Below are 23,292 nucleotides of genomic sequence, written 5' to 3'. Positions count from 1 at the left end.
TCTCATATGAGGTCCAATTTAACTGTGCTGTTGCTAAGGGAAGTACAACTAATTATGTTCTCTTTACTTTACAAAATGCTGTTCCCCGAAGGAGCACTTGATGTGCCACTTTTCATATTTGTTTCTAGAATCCTGATTCAAAGTACCTGCAGCTCCTGTTATTTTTTTAATTCTCCATTTTCAGTTAAAATTTATCTCCCACATCCTATTATGGGATCATGTTTTTTAATAAGAGGGGCTTTAAATGAGACAGAGTGCCCGACTTGCTGTTTAATTTGCTGTTCTTGCAGTTTTACTGATGAAAAGAGCCTGCAGTGCAGCAAAATAATGGGTATTAAAGATTATTTTTTTCCAAACAGCTTTGAATTCTCTTGGGGAGAACTGTTTCAGCTCCTCCATTCAAAATGGTGTTCCAGGAGTTAGAATTTAAAACTTTCATCCATTCATATTTAACAATACTGGGGCTTCATCTTAATTCCCATTCATTGGATGGCACAATTAAGCAAATGAGAGACGGTTTGATCTAGTGGTTAAGTCGCCAGACTAAAAACCAGGAAATGGTGAGTTCTAGCTTCGCCTTCGGCATAAAAGCCATCTAAGTGACTGCTGCTTCCCATGCAAATACCTCAAACGTCAGTGTGGAATGTGGAATGTGGCACTACTAAATTTTAATCTTATAAGTAGTCTAAATGCCTGGAATAAATGTTGTGCCAATTATGCTAAGCCAACTTTGAGCTGGCTTTGGATACAGATGAAGACTAATAAACATCTGAGGAATTCTATGAAGTATATTTAAGAGGCAACAACAAGTACTTATTTTACCCTACTTGTAAAAGTCAAGAGACTGAATCAGTGTAGGAAGAAATGCCTTGCTGTCCTCTCTTCCCTATTATTTTTAATCTCAACTTTATTATTTTTTATAAATAACTAAAGCTGGGGAACATGCCTAATACTTCTTTCTCCTATTTTCCCTACAATACCAACTGTGTGAGGCAGGTGACCTGAGAGAGAGGGTCTGGCCAAGAGTCACTCAGACAACTTTTATGCCTAAGGCGGGACTAGAACTTACTGTATCCTAGTGATTGGCCCAAAGTCACTCAGAAAGCTTTCCTGCCTAAGGCAGGACTAGAATTCACCATCTCCTGGTGATTGGCTCAGAGTCATTCAGATGGCTTTCATGCTTAAGGTGGGACTAAACTCACAGTCTCCTAGTTTCTAGGCTAGCATCTTAACCCCTACACCAAACCAGCTTTCTGTTATTAAATGTCCCATCTACTTGCGCCGATGGTTACAACAGGAAAGAGTTTACAGTCTGACTGAGAGATGCCAGAACGGAGAAAGATGTACGATAGCCCTCGACATACAACCATTCATGATCTTTCCAAGATACAACAGAACTGAAAAAAAATGACTTATGACCATTTTTCCACATTTGCAACCATTGTAGCATCTGCATGATCAAAATCTGGATGCTGGTCAATTGGCTTATATTTAGGATGGTTGCAGTGTCCTGGGATCATGTGATCATCTTTCTGACAAACAAAGTTAATTGGGAAGCCAGATTCACACTGCAACCATGTTACTAACTTAAAAACTGCAATGGTTCACTTAATAACAAGGCAAGAAAGGCTGTAAAATGGGGCCAAAATAACTGTCTCACTTAGCGACAGATATTTTGGGCTCACTTGTGGTTGTAAGTCGAGGACTACCTGTAGGGGGAGTTTATTTTCTTATGGTTTAGAAATGGGTGGAGCTATCAAGTTTATTTTCTTAAGATTATAGAGCTGAGAAAGGCTAAACCTTTAGAGCAGGCATGTCAAACTGCCGGCCCGTGGGCCAAATGCGTCACGCCAAAACCGTGCCCACCTCATTGCCGGCAATGGGGAAAAAGTCACAATACGTCATGTGACATCGCAAGTTTGACATGCCTGCTCTAGAGCAGTGTTTCCCAAACTTGACAATTTTAAGGCATGTGGACTTCAACTCCCAAAATTCCACAGCCAGCAACGCTGGCTGTGGAATTCTGGGAGTTGAAGTCCTCATGCCTTAAAATTGTCAAGTTTGGGAAACACTGCTCTAGAGGAAAACAGCCCTCCAGCTAATCATGCCTGAAGCTGTCGCAGCCGAAGCAGACGGAGGCTAGGTGCTGTCTGGATCTTAACAGTTCAAACCTTTGAAAGCAAGCTACATACCTCTTGGCCCAAGCCAAACATCCAGGTAGCTATTGATTGTTTTATCCAGTGATTCCATTGTATCACCTAGAAAGAAAGAGGAAAAAAACATTTATTTTTTTCTATGAAAGATCTCTGATTGAGACCCAGTTAAGATTTAACTATAATTCTGAACATTTGATGCAGTTTCATAGGAACCGCCATCATATATTTTTGTTGTCTTTCCTTATCTTTCTAAAACAGTGGTTCTCAACCTTTTTAATGCCGCGACCCCCCAACCGGTCGTAAGTCGAGGACTACTCAACCAGTCGTAAGTCGAGGACTACTCAACTGGTGTAGAACCGTTTGCAGAATGGGACTTTTGGCGGGCTCAGCAGGGCAGAGACAGCCCGGACAATTCCTATTGGCTTTTGAAAGCCAATAGAATTAGACTCTATTCAAGAGAGTCTATTCTATTGGCTTTCAAAAGCCAATAGAATAAAAGGGAGTAGCACAGCTAAGGAAAAGGGGGAAAAATGGCGGACTGCGTTGTTTGGCGACCCCCGTGAAATGGTCGTTTGACCCCAAATGGGGTCCCGACCCACAGGTTGAGAACCACTGTTCTAAAACATGTGAGAACAGTTGGCATTAGGTAGCTGTATTTTCTGTACTAACTGTACTTGCTGCATATCCCTTGACAGCAGCACAAAGTTAAGACCTGCTCTAACTAAGCTGTACACTGAAATTACAAAGGATTCTCTTCAATTGCTTTGGAAGGTTAAAAAAGATTTGATGAATCTTACAATGATATTTGCTGAAGGGTGGGCAGCACTGATGATGTCCTGATGTTTTATATAACAAATAACTCCTGAGCATTTACTATGTCTGAAGCTCATGGGAGTTGGAGTCCAAAAAATCTGAAGAAGACCAGGTTGCCTTCCTTTGCAAAAAAAAAAAAAAAAGAGTTTTAAATAGGTAGTTAACAGTGTGATGTGTCTCGGCAAAGATATTTTCGAATCTGGCAATTGTGAAGTATAGAAAAGCTGGTAAAACCACTGTTTCTGAACACAACATTGCTGAACACAATTAAACTTTAATGCAACAATAGTTGGGTGAGCCCGTTGTCTGGTTGTACTGTCTGTGCGGAGTTTGATCATTCTCGGCTGCTTTTCTATGCTGTTTTAAATTATTTATGTTTTTGATCATTGGCTGTTTTATTTTGCTCCTATTTCTTTTGTCCGCTGCCCAGAGTCATGTGTAGGAGATAGGCTGTCATAAAATTTACTAAATAAATAAATAAGAGGGAAACCATCTCTATTCCTTTCAAACACCAGCACACGACTGACAAGTCAAAGCTTGAAATGAAAGAGGTGTAGTCTGCTTTCTAACTAGTCACATTTTAGTAAAATAATTTTAAGCAAGATATTTTTCCAACTGTTTGCCCTTCTCCATTTTATAAATAATTCTGACCTTTTTCTTTCTTTCTTTCTTTTTGGTGAATGGACAGTACACTACAGTATTTAAATTACCGGAGGACTCTCATACAAATCTTAGGAGCAGCTTGATCTTCTGGAACTATAACACAGCAGAACAATCTGTGACTTTATATAAAGCTGCCTCATCAACTGAGTGAGAGGAGCTGACTTTGACAAATTAACTTTGGCTAAGTCTTACCTCTTATGACTATGTAAACAGGGAAGGGAAGCAACATAGTGGTCAAAAATACAACTCAGAAACACCTAATGGTGGGAAAGCTTTGTGGCCAGTTTTCATATTAGCCTTCCAACATCAGATGCTACCTGGGTGGATTTCTGCTTTGCAAAACAGGATCATACACAAACAGGATCATACACTGGATTAAAAATACTTTCCACTAGTGATAACCCTGAATATTTATTATAAGCTTTCTGACTGTCAAGCAGCCTACAAAAGCAAAAGAAATATAGTCGAATTGAACGAGTAAAATATGATCAAGGGTTCTTTTTAAGAATATTCTGAAATTGAATTCTTCTTGGGAAATACTTCCCACGTATTTCTTTATTTATTAGTTCAATTTATATGACTGCCCATCTCATGTTTATGATTCTGGGTAGCTAACACTGTATTTGCAAGTGCTGCAAGAGAGATCAGTGCTTGTTGTTTCTTTAAATATCTTCTTTCTTCTCTTTTTTTCATCTAATATCTGTATTTCATCTGTATCTGTCATTCTCTTTTTCTTCTTTCCAATTTCTCTTTTTATATCTTTTTTTCTTTTTCTTTTGTTTTATAGATTTTAACCTTAAAAAAATCAAGAAAAAATATACATGTACATGTATATTCCTTTAATTCTCCCAATAATGATATTAATATTATTCTTTGATATACTGTATTTGTGTCACCAACAGAACCAATACTTAAGTGTATTTTAGCTTAACACGTTTTGACAGCTGATCTCATACAGTTGGTTTATGAGCAAACCCAGAAAGCCAGGTTGAGTAAATAGTAATTTATTATGACTTGGCATGACATGCGAACACAGCCAATGAATGCTTTTCAATGAAGAACGGAGTGCATAAGTGGTCTTTGATCCAAACATTAATACATTCTCTTGGACATAACAGAGATTTGTCTTAGCAAGTGGCAGCCCTCAGCTAATCCTGGTTGGGCTCAGATCTGATTAGTATTTGATCAGGAGACTGCCAGGTAATGATAGGGTTTTTTCTTACATTGAAAAGAAAAAAAGATAACTACAAAAAAAAAATACTAAAAAAAGGCAGCGTCAAATGACTTTGATAAAGTTGCACGGCACTACTCCTGGAATCATGAAGCAATGAGCCTTACTGGAAGAGACATTATCTTTAACAGAGATCTACTGCATGTATGTATGTATGTATGTATGGTTCATGGCCTGTTAGGAACTGGGCCACAGGGCTGGAAGTGAGCAGTGGGCAAGCAAAATTGTACACGTGAGTGATCTAGTTTGCGCGCTCCCACCACCACCACCACCTCGGTCCATGGAAAAATTGTCTTCCCGAAATCAATCTTTGGTGCCAAAAAGGTTGGGGACCATTGCTTTAAGGTATCTGTAAAGTTGATTTTGTATGTGTATATATATGTGTGTGTGTGTGTGTGTGTGTGTGTGTGTGTGTGTGTGTGTGTGTGTATATATATATATATATATATATATATATATATTATATATATATATATATATATATATATATATATATATATCTTATCTGTTGGGTGAGGCACCCGGTCTACCAAATATAAATCAGTCTGTTCTGCAAGTTTCCCTCCAATCTAGGAGCATGTTTTGCAGGCAGACCTCACATACTGTGAACATTATAAATTCAAAATTAACTAATGAGCCTGAAATAGCTATACTAGTCTCCCACTATACTATACTCTTTGCCAGCCACAAATTTTGACGTCTGCCTGCAAAACATGCTCCTAGATTGGAGCGAAAAAGATATATATCCTCCCTGGTTTCTGCTGACAGGAGTGAGGGGGAACTTATGGCTCAAAAGGGTAATACAGCTGCCTAACATGCAAGCTGCCCAGGTTCGAACCCCTGAAGGGTGTGACTAGCTGATGAAGGCTAATGAGCCTGAAATAATATATATGAATTTCATCCAATCTTTTGACCTTTTTGGCCATGGTTGTTAAGTGAATCGCTGCAGTTATTAAATGAACTACATGGTTATTAAGCAAGTCTGGCTTCCCCCATTAACTTTGCTTGTCATATGTTATCTGGGAAGGTCACAAATAGTGTTCACATGACCCAGGACACTTCAACCATCATAAATAGAGGATGGTTGCCTGTTTCCTGAAATTTGAACACGGGGCCGTGGGGATGCTGCAACTGTTTTAAGTCACCTTTTCCAGTGCCATATACAACTTTGAATGGTTGCTAAACAAATGGTTAAGTCAAGGACTATCTGTATCCATATTTTAACTATCTTTAAGAAGAAAATCCAGTTGCAATGTATGGCTGTGAAAGTTGGACCCTAAGAAAGGCTGAGCGCAAAAGAATTGAGGCCTTTGAATTAGGGTGCTGGAGAAGACTCCCGCGAGTCCCTTGGACTGCAAGGCGTTCAAACCGGTCAGTCCTAGAAGAGATCAACCCTGACTGCTCTTTAGAAGGCCAGATCCTGAAGTTGAAACTCAAATACTTTGGCCACCTAATGAGAAAGAAGGACTCACTGGAAAAGGGCCTAATGCTGGGAAAGATTGAGGGCAATAGAAGAAGGGGACGACAGAGAATGAGATGGCTGGATGGAGTCACTGAAGCAGTAGGTGTGAACTTAAATGGACTCCAGAAGATGGTAGAGGACAGGAAGACCTGGAGGAACGTTGTCCATGGGGTCGCTATGGGTCGGACACGACTTCGCAATTAACAACAACAACAAGAAGAAAATATATTTAGTATCTCTCCATTAAAATACAAAATCAACAGCCCGTTGATTTTCCACCAATAAATTCGGAAGGAATACCATTAGAAAAAGTTGAAAGGATCACGCACCTTGGTTCTAATTTACATGAAAGCTGGGACATGACCACTGAAGTAAAGACAAGGATAGAGAAAGCTCGAACAGCATTCTTCAAAATGAAAAAGGTCTTCTGCAGTCATGACATAAACCTAAGACTGAAAATCAGGCTTGTCAGATGTTATATTTTTTCTATCCTGTTCTATGGAGTAAGAGTTGGTCTCTGACAGAAGGCCACCTGAAGAGACTAGAAGCATTTGAAATATGGATTTACAGGTGGCTGTTACGTATAAGCTGGGTTGACAAGATCAGAAAAGAGGAGGTGATAAGCCGCCTGGGAAAGCCAAGGGAAATCATCAAAACAATTAAAAAACGAAAATTAAAATATTTCAGACATGTGATGGGACACCCAGAAAAATACGTGTTACTCCATTTAATCCTCCAGGGAAAGACTGAAGGCAAACGAGGTCAAGGAAGAAGAAGAACATCATGGCTTCAAAATCTAGGGGACTGGTTTGGACAAAACTCAGCAGCACTTTTTCGTGCGGCTGCTGATAAAAACAGGATCGCCAATGTGCAATAACGGATATGGCACAACAAGAAGAAGATTAAAATATATAAAACACTTCAAAATAAAGTAGTTGAAATTAGCAGGATTTAATTTTAAAAATATTCTGTACACTGGATCGCCTTCAAGACAGAAATTCCTGAAAATCTTACATCAAATATATACAGGGCATCACTTCATTAATAAGAAAATAAGATATTTGCATATCCTTTGGAGAAGTGTGTCATAAAAATGGCCAACCCCCATAAAGACCAAAAAGGTCACAAGATACCGTATATGCCGGCGTATAAGGCGACTCCCGCAAGCGCTAAAATCGGCGCCAAAGACGGGGGTCGTCTTATACGCCGAGTCGTCTTATACGCCGGAAATACTGGTAGTTTCTGGCGTATAAGACGACATTCTAGGAATGCGGCCCGGCGACAAAGACGGGGGTCATCTTATACGCCGGGTCGCCTTGTACACCGGCATATACGATACTCTGATTTGTGGAAAAAAAATAGTTAAGGAAGAGAGGATATTTTACATTTATTAATATGCACATAGAAAGCTGATGTTTATTAATATTCTGGTCCAGCTCAAGCCAAGTATAATAAGGGGCGGATGCCTAGTTTAAATAACTGGAGCTGTGTGGGATATCTGGGATGCATGTCTGTACTTGAACGTAAAATGAATTTTCTAGCATAAGTCATGTAGTGTGTCTCAGGCTGTTTCTGCAAGACACCATGAATCACAGGTTAGTCACATTTTAGGTTAGCAAGTTGTGTGAGGTGCACCGTGGGCCAGGGTACAAATGAGCTGCGTAAATTATAAATAAACTATAAGTACAGATAACGGGAAACGCTAGTTTGGCGTAATGGTTAATGGTGTTGGATTGGAAACCGTGAGTTTTGGGTGACCTTGAGCCAGTCACTTTCTCTCAGGCCTAAGAATGAGGCAAGGACAAACCACTACTGAGAATCTTGCCAAGAAAACCACAGAGACTAGTCCGGGCAAGTATCAAGACTGACTCAAAGGCAAATACACAACAAAGCACATTGTGCTAACACCGCTGTAATAAAGGCTGCATTGAAAATTAATATAGATATAGATGATATTTTTGTTTCCTGATGAAATGGGATACTTAGAATTCCCAAGTGAGTCATCTGGTTGCTACCTAAACCTTCACATGATCATTTGGATGAGCGACTCTGAATCAGAACAGCAATTGATTTTGTGACATAATACTGTCATTGACCAAGGCAGGAGGGTAGTCTTAGGTATACAGTTCTATAAGCACTTCAATATTTACCCAATGTCAAACTTTGCATTCAAAACCGTTCGGCTGCAATGCTTTCAGCAACCAAAGCACATAATGGAAAACAAAACCGAAGTTGTTATTCAATATCTTTCACACATTTCAAGAAAAAATGCATTCGGTAAGAGTGATGCTGAGGTTTTTCTGACAAAGGAGTTGCTCGTGCAATACAATGTTTGCAGCAACAGTTTCATGCAAAAAGATTGCAAAATAAAAATTACAAAAGAACATGTGGATATGAAGACCCTAAAGAGGTCTTGTTTTCTGTTTTCCTGTTTCTGTTTTCTGCTCCACACATTTGAATTCTTGTCATTTTAATGAACCCATGTTCTCAAAATCACGAGGGGGGAGAACTCACCCTATTTTCCTCCTCTATTAGAAAACCGTCCAAAACTGTTAAAATTAGTCCAAAATACCTTCCGAAAGTAAAGTAGGCTGGGGAGGAGTGGAGAGAAGCAAGAAATGAAGGGATCTCCACTGCCACTTAAGATAATTAGACCTCTTTTGTTTAACAATTTGTTATTCAGATCATGAAAGCTTCCATCTACCAATTTGGATGTAGATGGTAACACAGACAGGCAGTCCTCGACTTACAACCACAATTGAGCCCAAAATTTACGTTGCTAAGTGAGACATTTGTTAAGTGAGTTTGCTCCATTTTATGATCTTTCTTGCCACCGTTGTTAAGTGAATCACTGCAGCTATTAAGTTAGTAATATGGTTAAGTGATTCTGGCTTCCCCATTGACTTTGCTGATGAGAAAGTCACAACAGGGGATCATGTCGTCCTGGACACTACAGCCATCATAAATAGTCAGTTGCCAAGCATCTGAATTTTAATCAGGTGGCCATGGGGATGCTGAGATGGTCGTAAGTGTGAAAAACATAAGTCACTTTTTCAGCACTGTTGCAACTTTGAATGGTCACTAAACTAACTGTTTTAAGTCAAGGACTACCTGTACTCTCTGTTCATAGCTTAATTTGATCTTGTGCGGGGTGACTTATTCAAGAGTGGTCACACAACCAAAACAAGGAAAGAATAAGCAAACAACACCCCTCCCCCTCCAGTCAGTAATAAGGTCTAAGTTGTTAAGGATGTGTGAATGCCCTTCATCATCTGCGTGTTCATGTGTTGACCGTATTTTAGCAGCTGGAATCTCTAGTAAACCAAAGCTGCTCTTTATGCACAGGTATGTGTAGACCTTGGCAATTTTAAGACTTGTGGATTTCAACTATGCTGGCGATGCTGGCTGGGGATTTCTGGGTGTTGAAATCCACAAGTCTCAAAAAGTTGCTAAAGTGTAGACCAGGGGTCCCCAACCTCTGGTTCATGGACCAGTACCAGACTGCGGCATTCCAGCAACCGGGCCGCACAAACAAGCAAAGCCCCATCCGCGGGATGCAGGCAGCATATAAAACCATGCACCCTCCGGTCCGCAGAAAAACCTCCCTCCATGGAACCGGTCCCTAGTGCCCAAAAGGTTGGGGACCTCTGGCATAGACCATAGAGAACGGCCTTTGAAACAGACATATATAAGCCTTCTAGAACACCTGACATCTTTAAGACTTCAAGAAGAGCTGCTTTGTAAGCATTATCAAACTTTCTGAAACATTTTCAATGTCAGACTCATATATTCTTACAGAGGTTTGCTCTAATCATATGGTATGGAACCAAATTCTGAAGCCCAAACCGGCAGGAAATATATGATGTCCTTCTATATTAATTATATTGCTATTCTTCCAACCAGACTTGGCTACTAGATTTGAGCCCAAATGTAGAAAAAACACCTGTTGGGACAGATCAGTGTGTTCTGGATATATTGAGCTGTGGTCCCTTATTTTGCACTCAAATGAAGTATTTTGCCCGGGCAAAATGTAGGCTGCTATGGAACAAGCAATCTCACAAAAACAGTTGGGGACAAGCTTTGTTTTCCTTTTTGTTCCTAGAAAAAACTTTAGACATTTTTTTTAAGAACTTAAATTCATGGATTCAAATGGTAGGATAATACATGTATAATTTTGCACATATCAGTGGCCAAGCCAGAAGAGATCTGAAGATACAAGGGAGGAGTTTGGGTCTACATGCCATCTTGGAGCTACAATTTGCTTACACTTTTATCTACATTTAAAAACATGGGAGCCTTGAGCAATGTCCATAAAAAAACAACCAATAAAATCTGTTTATAGGAAATACAATGTTAACTCCTAAGTGCCAATTATGAGGAAGATGACAAAGAAAAAAGCAAAGCTTCCTTCACATCAGGCTACCTTCCAAGCTAATTATGTGCCTCCACCCAAAAGGTGAGGCACACGTAACTTGTTTAATTCTGCTATTAAAGATAGAATCCTGCTCATATTGGAAAAAGGCCAGCTGATGTTTTGCTGTAGGACAGGGGTGGGGAACCATGGCCCCTTTATGACTTGTGGACTTCAACTCCCAGAATTCCTGAGCCAGTAGGAATTCTGTGAGTTGAAGTCCACAACTCATAAAGGGGCCCTGGTTCCCCACCTCTGCTGTAGGAAATGCAATCTTGTCTCCCTCCATTCCAGTTGTGTTTCTAACTCTTCCACTGCAATTTCTCTGCAATCATTGCCTTCATCTTTTTTAATACTTAGCATCAACTGAGGCAAGGGGGCCAACCCACTGAAGCTGGTTCAAACAGATTGCTTCCTACTGTAGGTGATCAAATCTCACCTTCAGATTCACTTGATGTTTTTATATAGGTTTTAAAATTGATCGTTTTAAAACTTAAGTCACTAAAAACATAGAGGTACAGGCATCCCCTCTCATGTCAGATAGCAATTCCCACCTGGAATCTTGGGAGATTATGGGCCACTATGTCCATCTTGCTAATCCTAACAACATTTAGGAATCACTGGACTGCTGTACTCATGCAGTAGACATTTCGCCACTGAACTATCGCAATGTGCTCCACATGATCTGCCCTTGTAAATCATCCCAAAGCTACAGCTCAAAATGCAGTTCAAAATGCAACAGCATAGCTGCTTGTTATGCCCATGTGTCACTACTGCTATGTGACCTTCACTAGTTACTGGTTGGCTTGTAGGTGCAATTCAAGGTGCTGGTCATTACCTATAAAGCCCTTCATACCACAGGGCCTGGTTTTTTGAGGGACCTCTCCAGTTGTTTCCAGGCAGAGTGTGTTCCAATCCCATCAACTAAAAGTTGTCATCTTATGGGACTGAGGAAGCATGCCTTCTCTGTCGTAGCCCCTGACCTCTGAAACAACATCTCTTGGAGGTACACATGGCTGCCACGGTACTTGATTTCCAAGCTGCATAACCCCTGGCGCTCTTTTCAGATTTGGAGTTAAGCTATTGCTGATTTTTACCTGAATATTGGGAATGTTGTATTGGTCCAGGTAGTATTTTTATCATTCATTCGTTTGTTCGTTCATTCATCTGCCCGCCCGTCCGTTCATTTGGAGTTATTATACACCACCAGGAAGCTTATTCAAATTGCATGTTTTCTTGCTTGCTTGCTTATTTATTTATTTGTTTGTTTATATTTACTTATTAGTTATTGCACACTGACAGGAGGCTTCTTGAAATTGGATGCCCTTAACAAAACTGAAATAAATGACTAATTGGTTATACATAGGGATTTTACAGAGTTTCCTTTTCTATGGCTGGCCTGTTTCATTTATGTTCTTGATTTTTCCAGTACATCATTTTGTTATTTTAATTTCTTATTTTAGACATTTATTTTCAATGTTAAAAATAGAGTATTATAAACAAATACTATCAGCCTCATAATGTACACCATAACTCATGCTCAGATACTGAAAGAACACAAATTGAATAATTCAATAAAGTATTTTAGGATTCGTAAGTATAACAAAAGAAAAAATAGACTATATAAAACTACATAAAAATGCTAATAATTACACAATTAACACTAATATACCCCTTATCCATGACTACCCCAACAAATCAGCCAATAAATCATTATTGATCATTCAAAATTCTTAACTTCTCTATTAATAAACATCAAATATATGGACCATGTTATTCCTAAAATTAATGTTTCTATTTATCATCCTCTGATTAAGTGTGTATTAATTAAGATTTCATATCTTCCTATGCCACTGATTAACTATGTATCCTGCTTCCTTGTTCTCTGAACAAGCTATAACTTGGCAGATAGCGATCAAGAGAAAAGTCAATAACTCTTTATGTGATGCTTCTATATGTAAGCCATCAGAAACTGATAGACCAATGGGGAATTTGGCATTATATTTTTTTTAATAATTTGGAGCCAGTTTGTGTAATAACAAAGATGTTACCTAGAAACCAGGAGTGTTGAGTTCTAGTGCTGCCTTATGAAAGCTGGCTGGGCGACGGTGGGCCAATCGCTTTCTCCCAACCCAATTCCCCGCACAGGATTGTTGTTGTGGGGAAAATGGGGAGAAGAACTATTAGGCAATAAAGATAAGATTGAAAATATAATAATAATTATTATTATGAAGCTTTATGGGATTCAAGAGAGACCAAACAAGAATCACCAAATGAAGGATAGGAAAGAGACATGGCAAGACGAAGTATTACAATGGTCAGTACATAAAAAAATAACAGGCAAAGCAGACACTGTATAAAGACCTGGCAATGGCTAACAGCAGAAAACCTGAAAAAAAGAAACCAAGGGGCTAATTCTGGCTGCACAAGACCAAGTCTTAAGAACAAAGGTATACAAAGCCAGAATTGAAATAACAGCAACAGAGAGCAAATGCCATCTCTGCAAAGAAGCTAAAGAAACAGAAACCATCTAATTAGTTGATATACAAAGATTGTACAAGTTAACTACAAACAACATCATGACGGAGAAAGTAATAGAAAATGAAGAAGTTAAAGTGTTCTGGGTCTTTAGCATTCAAACAGATAAGCATCTGCCACATAAATGGCAATAGCACTTAGACCAGGCATGTCAAACTCGCAACGTCACATGACGTCACGCAATGTATCGGGCCGGTTTTGCCATTGCTGGCAATGGGGTGAGCATGGCTTCCACATGACGCATCCGGCCTACAGGCCGGCAGTTTGATACTTCTGACTTAGACTTATATATCACTTCACAGTGCTTTACAGCCCTCTCTAAGCTGTTTACAGAGTCAACACATTGCCCCCAACATTCTGGGTCCTCATTTTACCAACCACTTCAGAAGTAGGGAAGTCAACCTTGAGCTGGTGAGAACTGAACTGCCAAACTGCTGGCTGTCAGCAGAATTAGCCTGCAGTACTGCACTCTAACCACTGTGCCACCACGGCTCTTCAAACACCACACTTAACCAGTGTCAATTAAGAAAGAAAAATAATCTTGATAGTGAACATTGTAATACCTTAAGAATACAGAATAGAAGAGAAAGAACTGGAGAAAATCATAACATACAAATACTTGCAAATAGCAGTATGTCTGTGGCAAAAGTAAGCCAAGACGTACCAGCAATAATAAATGCCTTGAGTACAATCACAAAACATCTGGAGCACCACTTGAACACTCAACATTGACAAATCACCAGTCAATTGCAAAAGGCAGTTTACTTGGATGGTATCCTGCAATGGTATCTTTAACACCATCAAGCAACAACTTCCACTTATCCGGGGTACTTGATAGGTAGACTAAAATGCCAAATCCAGTCTAAACTTCTGGCTGACTATGTGATGGACCATAACAATCCTATGGCACATCTGGAAAATCAATTCCAAAACTTTTTACTAATTGTACACTGCCATCATATATGCATTGATCTGTTCACTACTTTAATTCCATCATAATTTACTATTCTATAATTCAATAAAACAATCAGCAAAATATAAATAAAATATGTCTAAGGTCTGTTGTTGTTGTTGTTAATTGCGAAGTCGTGTCCGACCCGTCGCGACCCCATGGACAATGTTCCTCCAGGTCTTCCTGTCCTCTACCATCTTCTGGAGTCCATTTAAATTCACACCTACTGCTTCAGTGACTCCATCCAGCCATCTCATTCTCTGTCGTCCCCTTCTTCTATTGCCCTCAATCTTTCCCAGCATTAGGCCTTCTCCAGTGAGTCCTTCCTTCTCATTAGGTGGCCAAAGTACTTGAGTTTCAACTTCAGGATCTGGCCTTCTAAAGAGCAGTCGGGGTTGATCTCTTCTAGGACTGACCGGTTTGAACGCCTTGCAGTCCAAGGGACTCGCAGGAGTCTTCTCCAGCACCATAGTTCAAAGGCCTCAATTCTTTGGCGCTCAGCCTTTCTTATGGTCCAACTTTCACAGCCATACATTGCAACTGGGAAAACCATGGCCTGGACTATACGCACTTTTGTTGGCAGGGTGATGTCTCTGCTTTTTAGTATGCTGTCTAGATTTGCCATAGCTTTCCTCCCCAGGAGCAAGCGTCTTTTAATTTCTTGGCTGCAGTCCCCATCTGAGGTGATCTTTGAGCCCAGAAAAATAAAATCTGTCACTACCTCCATTTCTTCCCCATCTATTTGCCAGGAATTGAGAGGGCCGGATGCCATGATTTTGGTTTTCTTAATGTTGAGTTTCAAGCCAACTTTTGCACTCTCCTTCTTCACCCGCATCAAGAGGCTCTTTAGTTCCTCTTCACTTTCTGCCATTAGAGTGGTATCATCTGCATATCTTAGGTTGTTGATATTTCTCCCGGCAATCTTAATTCCAACTTTTGATTCATCTAGCCCTGCCTTTCTCATGATGTGCTCTGCATATAAGTTAAATAGGCAGGGTGACAGTATACAGCCTTGCCGGACTCCTTTTCCAATTTTGAACCAATCAGTGGTTCCGTGTTCGGTTCTCACTGTTGCTTCTTGACCCGCATATAGGTTTCTCAGGAGACAAATGAGATGGTCTGGTACTCCCATCTCTTTAAGAACTTGCCACAATTTGTTGTGATCCACACAATCAAAGGCTTTTGCATAGTCAATGAAGCAGAAGTAGATGTTTTTCTGGAACTCCCTAGCTTTCTCCATGATCCAGCGTATGTTGGCAATTTGATCTCTAGTTCCTCTGCCTCTTCGAAATCCTGCCTGTACTTCTGGTAGTTCTCGATCCACATACTGCTGGAGTCTAGCTTGTAGGATTTTAAGCATAACTTTACTAGCATGTGAAATGAGTGCAATGGTGCGATAGTTTGAACATTCTTTGGCATTGCCTTTCTTTGGAATTGGAATGTAAACTGACCTTTTCCAATCCTGTGGCCACTGTTGAGTTTTCCAAATTTGCTGGCAAATTGAGTGTAGCACTTTTACTGCATCGTCTTTTAAGATTTTGAATAGCTCAGCTGGAATACTGTCACCTCCACTAGCTTTGTTGTTGCTCAGATTTTCTAAGGCCCATTTCACTTCACATTCTAGGATGTCTGGTTCGAGGTCAGTGACCATCTCATTGTGGTTATCTGGGATGTTAAGCTCATTCTTGTATAGTTCTTCTGTGTAGTTTTGCCATCTCTTCTTAATCTCTTCTGCCTCTGTTAGGTCTCTGCCATTTTGGTCCTTTATCATGCCCATCTTTGCATGAAACGTTCCCTTCATATCTCCAATTTTCTTGAAGAGATCTCTGGTCCTCCCTATTCTGCTGTTTTCTTCTATTTCTTTGCACTGTTCATTTAAGAAGGTATTCTTATCTCTTCTAGCTATTCTCTGGAATTCTGCATTCAATTGGGTGTATCTTTCTCTTTCTCCTTTGCCTTTCGCTTCCCTTCTTTCCTCAGCTATTTGCAAAGCTTCCTCAGACAGCCATTTTGCTTTCTTGCATTTCTTTTTCTTTGGGATGGTTTTAGTTGCTACTCTTGTACAATGTTGCGAACTTCCATCCATAGTTCTTCAGGCACTCTGTCTATCAGATCCAGTTCCTTAAATCTATTTGTCACATCTACTGTATATTCATCAGGAATATGATTTAGTTCATACCTGAGTGGCCTAGTGCTTTTCCCTACTTTTTTCAATTTAAGCCTAAATTTTGCAACGAGAAGCTCATGATCTGAGCCACAGTCAGCTCCTGGTCTTGTTTTTACTGACTGTATAGAGCTTCTCCATCTTTGGCTGCAGAGCACATAGTCAATCTGATTTCTATGTTGACCGTCTGGTGATGTCCATGTGTAGAGCCGTCTCTTGGGTTGTTGGAAAAGAGTGTTTGTTATGACCATCGTATTCTCTTGACAAAATTCTATTAGCCTGTGCCCTGCTTCATTTTGTACTCCAAGGCCAAACTTGCCTGTTATTCCAGTTATCTTTTGGCTTCCTACCTTAGCATTCCAATCCCCCATGATGATAAGGACATCATTTTTTGGTGTTAATTCTATAAGGTGCTGTAGGGCTTCATAGAACCGGTCAATTTCATCCTCTTCAGCACCAGTGGTTGGGGCATAGATTTGGACTACTGTGATATTGAATGGTTTGCCTTGGATTCGAATTGAGATCATTCTGTCATTTTGGGGATTGTATCCCAGTATTGCTTTTCCTATTCTTTTATTGACTATGAAGGCTACTCCATTTCTTCTGAGGGATTCTTGCCCACAGTAGTATACTTGATGGTCATCTGAGTTAAATTCACCCATTCCTATCCATTTTAGTTCGCTGATTCCTAAGATGTCGATGTTCAGTCTTGTCATCTCTTTTTTGACTACGTCTAGCTTGCCTTGATTCATGGATCTTACATTCCAGGTTCCTATGGAGAAAAAATCTTTACAGCATCGGACTTTCCTTTCACCACCAGATATATCCACAGCTGAGCGTCCTTTCGGCTTTGGCCCAGTCGCTTCATTCTTTCTGGCGCTACTAGTACTAGCCCTCTGCTCTTCCCCAGTAGCATATTGGACACCTTCCGACCTGAGGGGCTCATCTTCCAGCGTCATATCTTTTTTCCTTTTAGTACTGTCCATGGGGTTTTCATGGCAAAGATACTGGAGTGGTTTGCCATTTCCTTCTCCAGTGGATCACATTTTGTCAGAACTCTCTGCTATAACCTGTCTGTCTTGGGTGGCCCTGCACGGCATAGCTTATAGCTTCATTGAGTTACGCAAGCCCCTTCGCCACGACAAGGCAGTAATCCATAAAGGGGGTCTAAGGTCTACATAACTTTAATTCTATAAAAGTTTATTAATCTATAAAAAATAACAGAGCTTAAAATCTATTAAATCTGAATCTTGAGAATAGATCTGTAAGTCTATACTAGCAAAAAGTATTCTAATATATTGGGAGTCATAGTATAAATATTTATAAAATCTACTCAAATGATGTGAATATAACTATAAACCATTAACTATACACTCATACATAACCCCTTTCAAAATCTCAGGCAGTTTACAGTAGAGTACAAATACTTATGACCACAATTGAATCCAAAATTTTCACTAAGCAAGACAGTTGTTCAGTGGATTCTGCCTCATTTTACAGCCTTTCATGCCACAGTTGTTCAGTGAATCATTGCAATTGTTAAGTTAGTAAAATGGTTGTTAAGTGAATCTGGCTTCCCCACTGACTTTGTTTGTCAGAATGCGGCAAAAAGTGATCACATGACCCCAGGACACTGCAACCGTCATAAATACAAGCCTGTTGTCAAGCCTCTGAATTTTGATCACGTGACTAGTGATGCTGTAACAGTTGTAAGAGTGAAAAACGGTCCTAAGTCACTTTTTTTTCCAGTGGCCTTATAACTTCGAACAGTCACTAAACAAATGGTTGAGAACTATTTGTATAATAAAGTAGATCCAAGATGAGTTTTGGTGCTGCCCACTCATCTGACTTATCTGGAGTTTTTTCCTCTTCCTCCATTATTCCTAGCAGGTCTTCCTTATATAATTAAAGTAAAATCAATGCAATTGGCACTGGTAACAGTCTAAACTAGTGATGGCGAACCTTTTAGAGACCGAGTGCCCAAACTGCAATCCAAAACCCACTTATGCATCGTCGGGTGCCGGGTGGGTGTGGCCCATTGGCTGGGTGTGGCTCATTGGGTGGGCGTGGCTGCGGTGGTAACGGCAGACTAAAAAGTTCAATCAATCAATTCCAACTTTGCAAGATTTTTTTTTACACAAGAAGTTGAAATTGACTGATTGATTGAACCTTTTTTTTTTTTTTACATGGCGGCGGAGGCCTAAAGCGAAAAGGTTTTATAAAACCCAGCTGAAGGCCTAGGACTGGGGCGACGGCGCGCGTGCCCACAGAGAGGGCTCTGAATGCCGCCTCTGGCACCCGTGCCATAGGTTCGCCACCATTGATCTAAACCAGGGAATAAATGACAAAGGCATTACTTGCATCATTTAAGAGGCACTGCAAATTTAAGAGGAACTGCCAGCCCGCAAAATTGTACAAATATAGTTCAGAACAGAGTCACACAAAGGTCCAAGCATTTATATTACCAAATAAAGGTTTAAAGAGGAAATGCTCTGGGGAAAGCTTAAGAAAACGGACATGCTAATGTTACATCAGACAGATGTTTCCAAATAACTGTTTCAAATAATTTGTGTTTCTAATAAAACCCCTAGAAGAAATGTAAAATTAAACAAGGTTTTTATTACTGATTTGATGAAACTTAATGGAATGAGCCATGAATGTTGTTATTACTAGGTGCCACATAGTGAAGAAGAGATTGCTAACACTTCAGAAAGCAGGCTCAAGGTTTAAAAAGAACCTTGAACGTTGAGCTTTATTCAATAGTTTTGTTTTATTGGTGAGAAATGTACGATTCTGCACTTGGTTAGGAAAAAACAGATACCCAGGTACAAGATGGTCAATACTAGGCTTTTATTAAATGATATGCAAGTCTCTGGCCTTTATAAAATGATAAGTGGCTATAATTTTTTCTAATTTAAGCCTCAAAATAATTATCTAATGCATGATAAGGATCTGGTCCTATTAGACTACAGATCAGCATCAGTCAGCAGTGAGCTGCAGCTTAGATATTTGATGCAGATAGTTATTTTAATAAGAGTTGTGTCGGGAGCTGCAATTACAGCTTTGTTTCATAATTTCTGGATCAATTTTAACTTCATGATTATGTTCAATTAACTACAATCCCTATGCAAGCCAACTACTAGTAGACTTTCTATTTACACTGCAGTTTGCGAGATAAGTGCAATGTACCATTGATTAACAGTATAACAATATATAGAGCATCTACTGAAAACAATGTCCCTCAATGTCTAATTTTTCTCCTTTATAAATCAATATCTGCTAAAGATTATGGATGAGGAAATACATTAACTGATGTCCTTTTCCAAAATTATGGTTACGGTTTTTTTTTTTTTTTGATGGAAAAAACTGACATACAGAATAAATGTGACAAGTAAGTAAATAAATAAGATATTAGAAATTTTATTTATTTTGGCTTCAATTGTGGTCATAAGTCGATGACTATCTGTACTTAAACTCCTGGGGGGGGGAAAGAAAAGGTATTCTTGAAGCATGATTATCTGCTGACATGGTTCGTTGACTTTTCTCTTATGGCTTCTTGGCTAAGCCATAAACTGTTCTCACCACTAGCTGATATTCTAACCCAAAACCACATTATGTCTCAGTATTAGAAACTGTGGAAAATGACTTTGATTCGTTTATAGCCTCCTCAATCCCTTGCAGAAGCTAGAATCAATTTCTGCAGTACAAAAAACTCCTCCAATGTTTTTTAGACTAGAAGCACCTATCCAAGAACAAAATACATAAACCTTGTTTGAGTATTTATAGTAGTGCAAGAGGCTTTATAGGTGTCCACTCACTAGATAAAGTGAAGGGGCGTTCTCTTACCTGAACGCCTTTTCTCAGCACAGTGATGGAGAAGTAGCCTGGTTTCTTTAATGCAACGTAAGGGCTCAGCTGTGTCCTAAAGGCAGCAAACCAGTGGAAATTTCAAGGTCACCCTAGGCAGGGCAGCAACCTTTATACAGCCGAAATCTCTCTAACTTTGGGTATCACCTGAGGTATTACTATAAATATACTAAAAGAGCAGAATGAGTTTTCTGAGGATAATACTTTGCCTTGAAAACAGATCAGCACTAAAGCTATCCATTAAGTGGCTACCTTTTCTCAAGGTCAACAAACAGTACGGTTCATAACTATCAATCTCCCAAGCAATTCTTGGAGGGCAGGTCAAAATCCACATTTCTGTGGATCTGCCTTCAAGAGTCTGAGGTACAAAAAGAAGAAAAAAAAAATGAAAATGAGCCTGCTATCTGTTCCAAGGATACTACTTTTCAACCTTGCTAGACTTTAAATTGCATTATTTTTTTAAAAAAAGCAGAAGTTAGTGAAGAGTGAAATTATCAGGGGGAATCTGTTTAGAAACAACATTTTCTTAATGCCTAGGAAAAACAGAAGCATATTTGAAGAGAGGCATAGCAGGAATTATCCTCATGCAGACCTCTGATTCACAGAAGCCAGCACTTTTGAGGAAAGCAATTGTGTCATTCTGTTAGCTGAAATAAAGCAGTAGTCCACCAATCAGAATTGTATTTTGTGAATATTTAATAGGAAATGAAGCTACATTCCCACTTCAAATCCCATTTGTGATGGTGGGAATGCTCTCGGAATGGACAAATGAAGAACAGCGAGCATGTATGCTGAGTAGGTGAGGGTCATCCCAGCTTATACAGCTATATTAGCCAACAACAATACAGAAAGATGATGGGGGTGGATGATTACTTTAATGACAATAGTAAAGACATCGTTTTGTAATGTGCAAAAGGCAATGGTAAACCACTTCTGTATTTCACAAGAAAAACATATGGATAGATGAGATAAAGTAACTGCTGATAGAATGCTGGTTAATAGCCCCCTGAGGTCAAATGACACTCAACACACTACTGAGGAAGAAAAGAGAACATAAATTTTGCAAAATACACTGCAATATTACTACTTCAAGTCAGAAATGGCTAGACTGCTATTATAAAGGTGCTCATACATTTAATTTGTAACAAAATACTAAACTGAGACAACTACTGAACTTCAGCAATGCATGTTTGTATTGGACTGCACAAAGTACAGGTAATACTCAATTTAAGACCAACAAACAAAACAAGCAAACTTCCATCAAAGCCATAGTGAAACAGACCCAGCCTTCTGCCAGGTGGGGAACTGGTAAGCTTTCTACCCTGCCTTGAGGCAGAGGAAAAAGATAAGGCTGCTGATTGTTCCTACAAAATCTGGTGTGTATTTCTGTGTGATTGATTGAAACTTTGAATGAGCTGGTTAAATTCTAACTTCATGCTTGCCAAACCTGGTAAATTATCCTAAATTGGGTAAAAGTTGTTTTTCTTTAGGTAAGGACACCTGAAACCCATTACTCAGTCACAAAAAGGACATTTAAATTGATTTAAAAGTGTTTTGCCTACTTTGGATAGAAAGGACTTTCTGATAAGCGGTTTGGGGCAAAGAAGGAAAATGTGTGAAATGCTGTTCTAACCAGGATGCTCTGAACAAATATCAATATGACAGAGAGCAGATGGTTAAACACATGGCACACTTCAAAGTATGGCTAATTTACACAGCTATCAATGAAGGACGGCAATTTGTAGAATCTATGGGTCTGCGAGGTAACACTCCCATAGTAGATTCATGGGAGATTTGCCTCTTCACAAAAACATCTGCCAGAGAAGCATGGCAAATCTTGAGGCCCCATCTATCAAAAAGTGGACTTAGTCATGTGGGATGCACTCTATCACTCCAGTAAATCTGCTTTCCACTGGAGTCGATTTGACCATCATCTGCATTCTACAGTAAATATGCTGTTAGAAGCTGGTGTTCCCCTTTGCAATTTGCCAGTTTCCTATTTTTAAAAAATATATTTTAATTAAAAGAATCATTTAACAAGGGCAGAGAGGACAGGGCCATGTAGTACATGCTACTGTGGGACACCACAGCTCCTACCCCTGTACAGATGCATGCAGCGTTGGATAGATTAAATTTAGACTGGATAAATTCCTGCAAGTTTTTCCATTTTTCCTGACCTCTTCCTTTCTACCTCTGTGCATTCCTCCTCCCCTCTGGTCTCCAGTGGCTCTTGGGAGTCAAGCAACTGAAGGAAGCAATGTAAAATCTGAAAAATTATTTACAGGCTTTGAGTTGACAAGGCAACAATATGCCTCTATCCGTACAGTACAGGCTCCAGCGTAGCACTTTTGCATAAATGGTGCAGTCAGAACAAATCCCACTTGTACATTTTCAGTGATGCAATACTGCCAAGTCTATTAGGCACTCAACAATATCTCTAGGATAAAACTATACTACACAGAAAAGGCCAATGTACGCTGCTTAGAAAGCCTGACAACGAGGTCTTTCTTGCCTAGACCAAAACCGATGAAAAATGAATTTGTGGTTGTTGTTTTTTTAAACATGAGTCCAATTTGATATGGGGGTGGGGGAGAGACGGCAGTTAATTGACACAGATTGCAACTGAGCAACATAACACTTATTCTGGACCGTATAGGTCTATGTAGCCCTAACTAGAGAGCAGGAACAGAATAACACTTATTACAGTGGCACATCGGTTCGCTGTTCTTATTTATGTTCTTTGTTGCTTCTTTATACTCCGTGACATTTAAAAGCTTGCACAGATTAGCAGAAAATCCCAGGAATTTCATTGCTTTACTACAGAGGAATGCTACATTTAGGCATTATACAAAAGACACCATTAATTCCATCAAAACTTGATTGTGAACAGAACTAGGTACAGAGGAAGAATACGGTCAGCTGATAACTCGATAAATTACTGATTACTAAATTTAATACAGGTCATTCTCACTTAGGGCGGCACGGAGGCCAGCAGTTAAGACTCTGGGCAAGTTGAATGGAAAGCCGGCAATCCA

At 39.6% G+C, this 23,292-nt stretch overlaps 1 protein-coding gene across 1 annotated transcript in view; it reads right to left on the bottom strand.

Annotated features, from left to right (window-relative positions):
- Positions 1 to 23,292, bottom strand: part of ELOVL5 (ELOVL fatty acid elongase 5) — a 53,669-nt gene that overhangs the window by 17,815 nt on the left and 12,562 nt on the right. Inside the window, exon 2 of the mRNA XM_039320331.1 lies at positions 2,193 to 2,258. Coding sequence (XP_039176265.1) covers positions 2,193 to 2,250 — 58 coding nt within the window. The 5' untranslated portion in view covers positions 2,251 to 2,258. The remainder of the gene's footprint in view (positions 1 to 2,192; positions 2,259 to 23,292) is intronic.

This window comes from Crotalus tigris, unplaced genomic scaffold (genome assembly GCF_016545835.1).
Source record: "Crotalus tigris isolate CLP2741 ecotype Arizona unplaced genomic scaffold, ASM1654583v1 scf7180000023636.1099087, whole genome shotgun sequence".
Classification (NCBI taxonomy): domain Eukaryota; kingdom Metazoa; phylum Chordata; class Lepidosauria; order Squamata; family Viperidae; genus Crotalus; species Crotalus tigris.
This window is presented reverse-complemented; position numbering and strand designations above follow the sequence as displayed.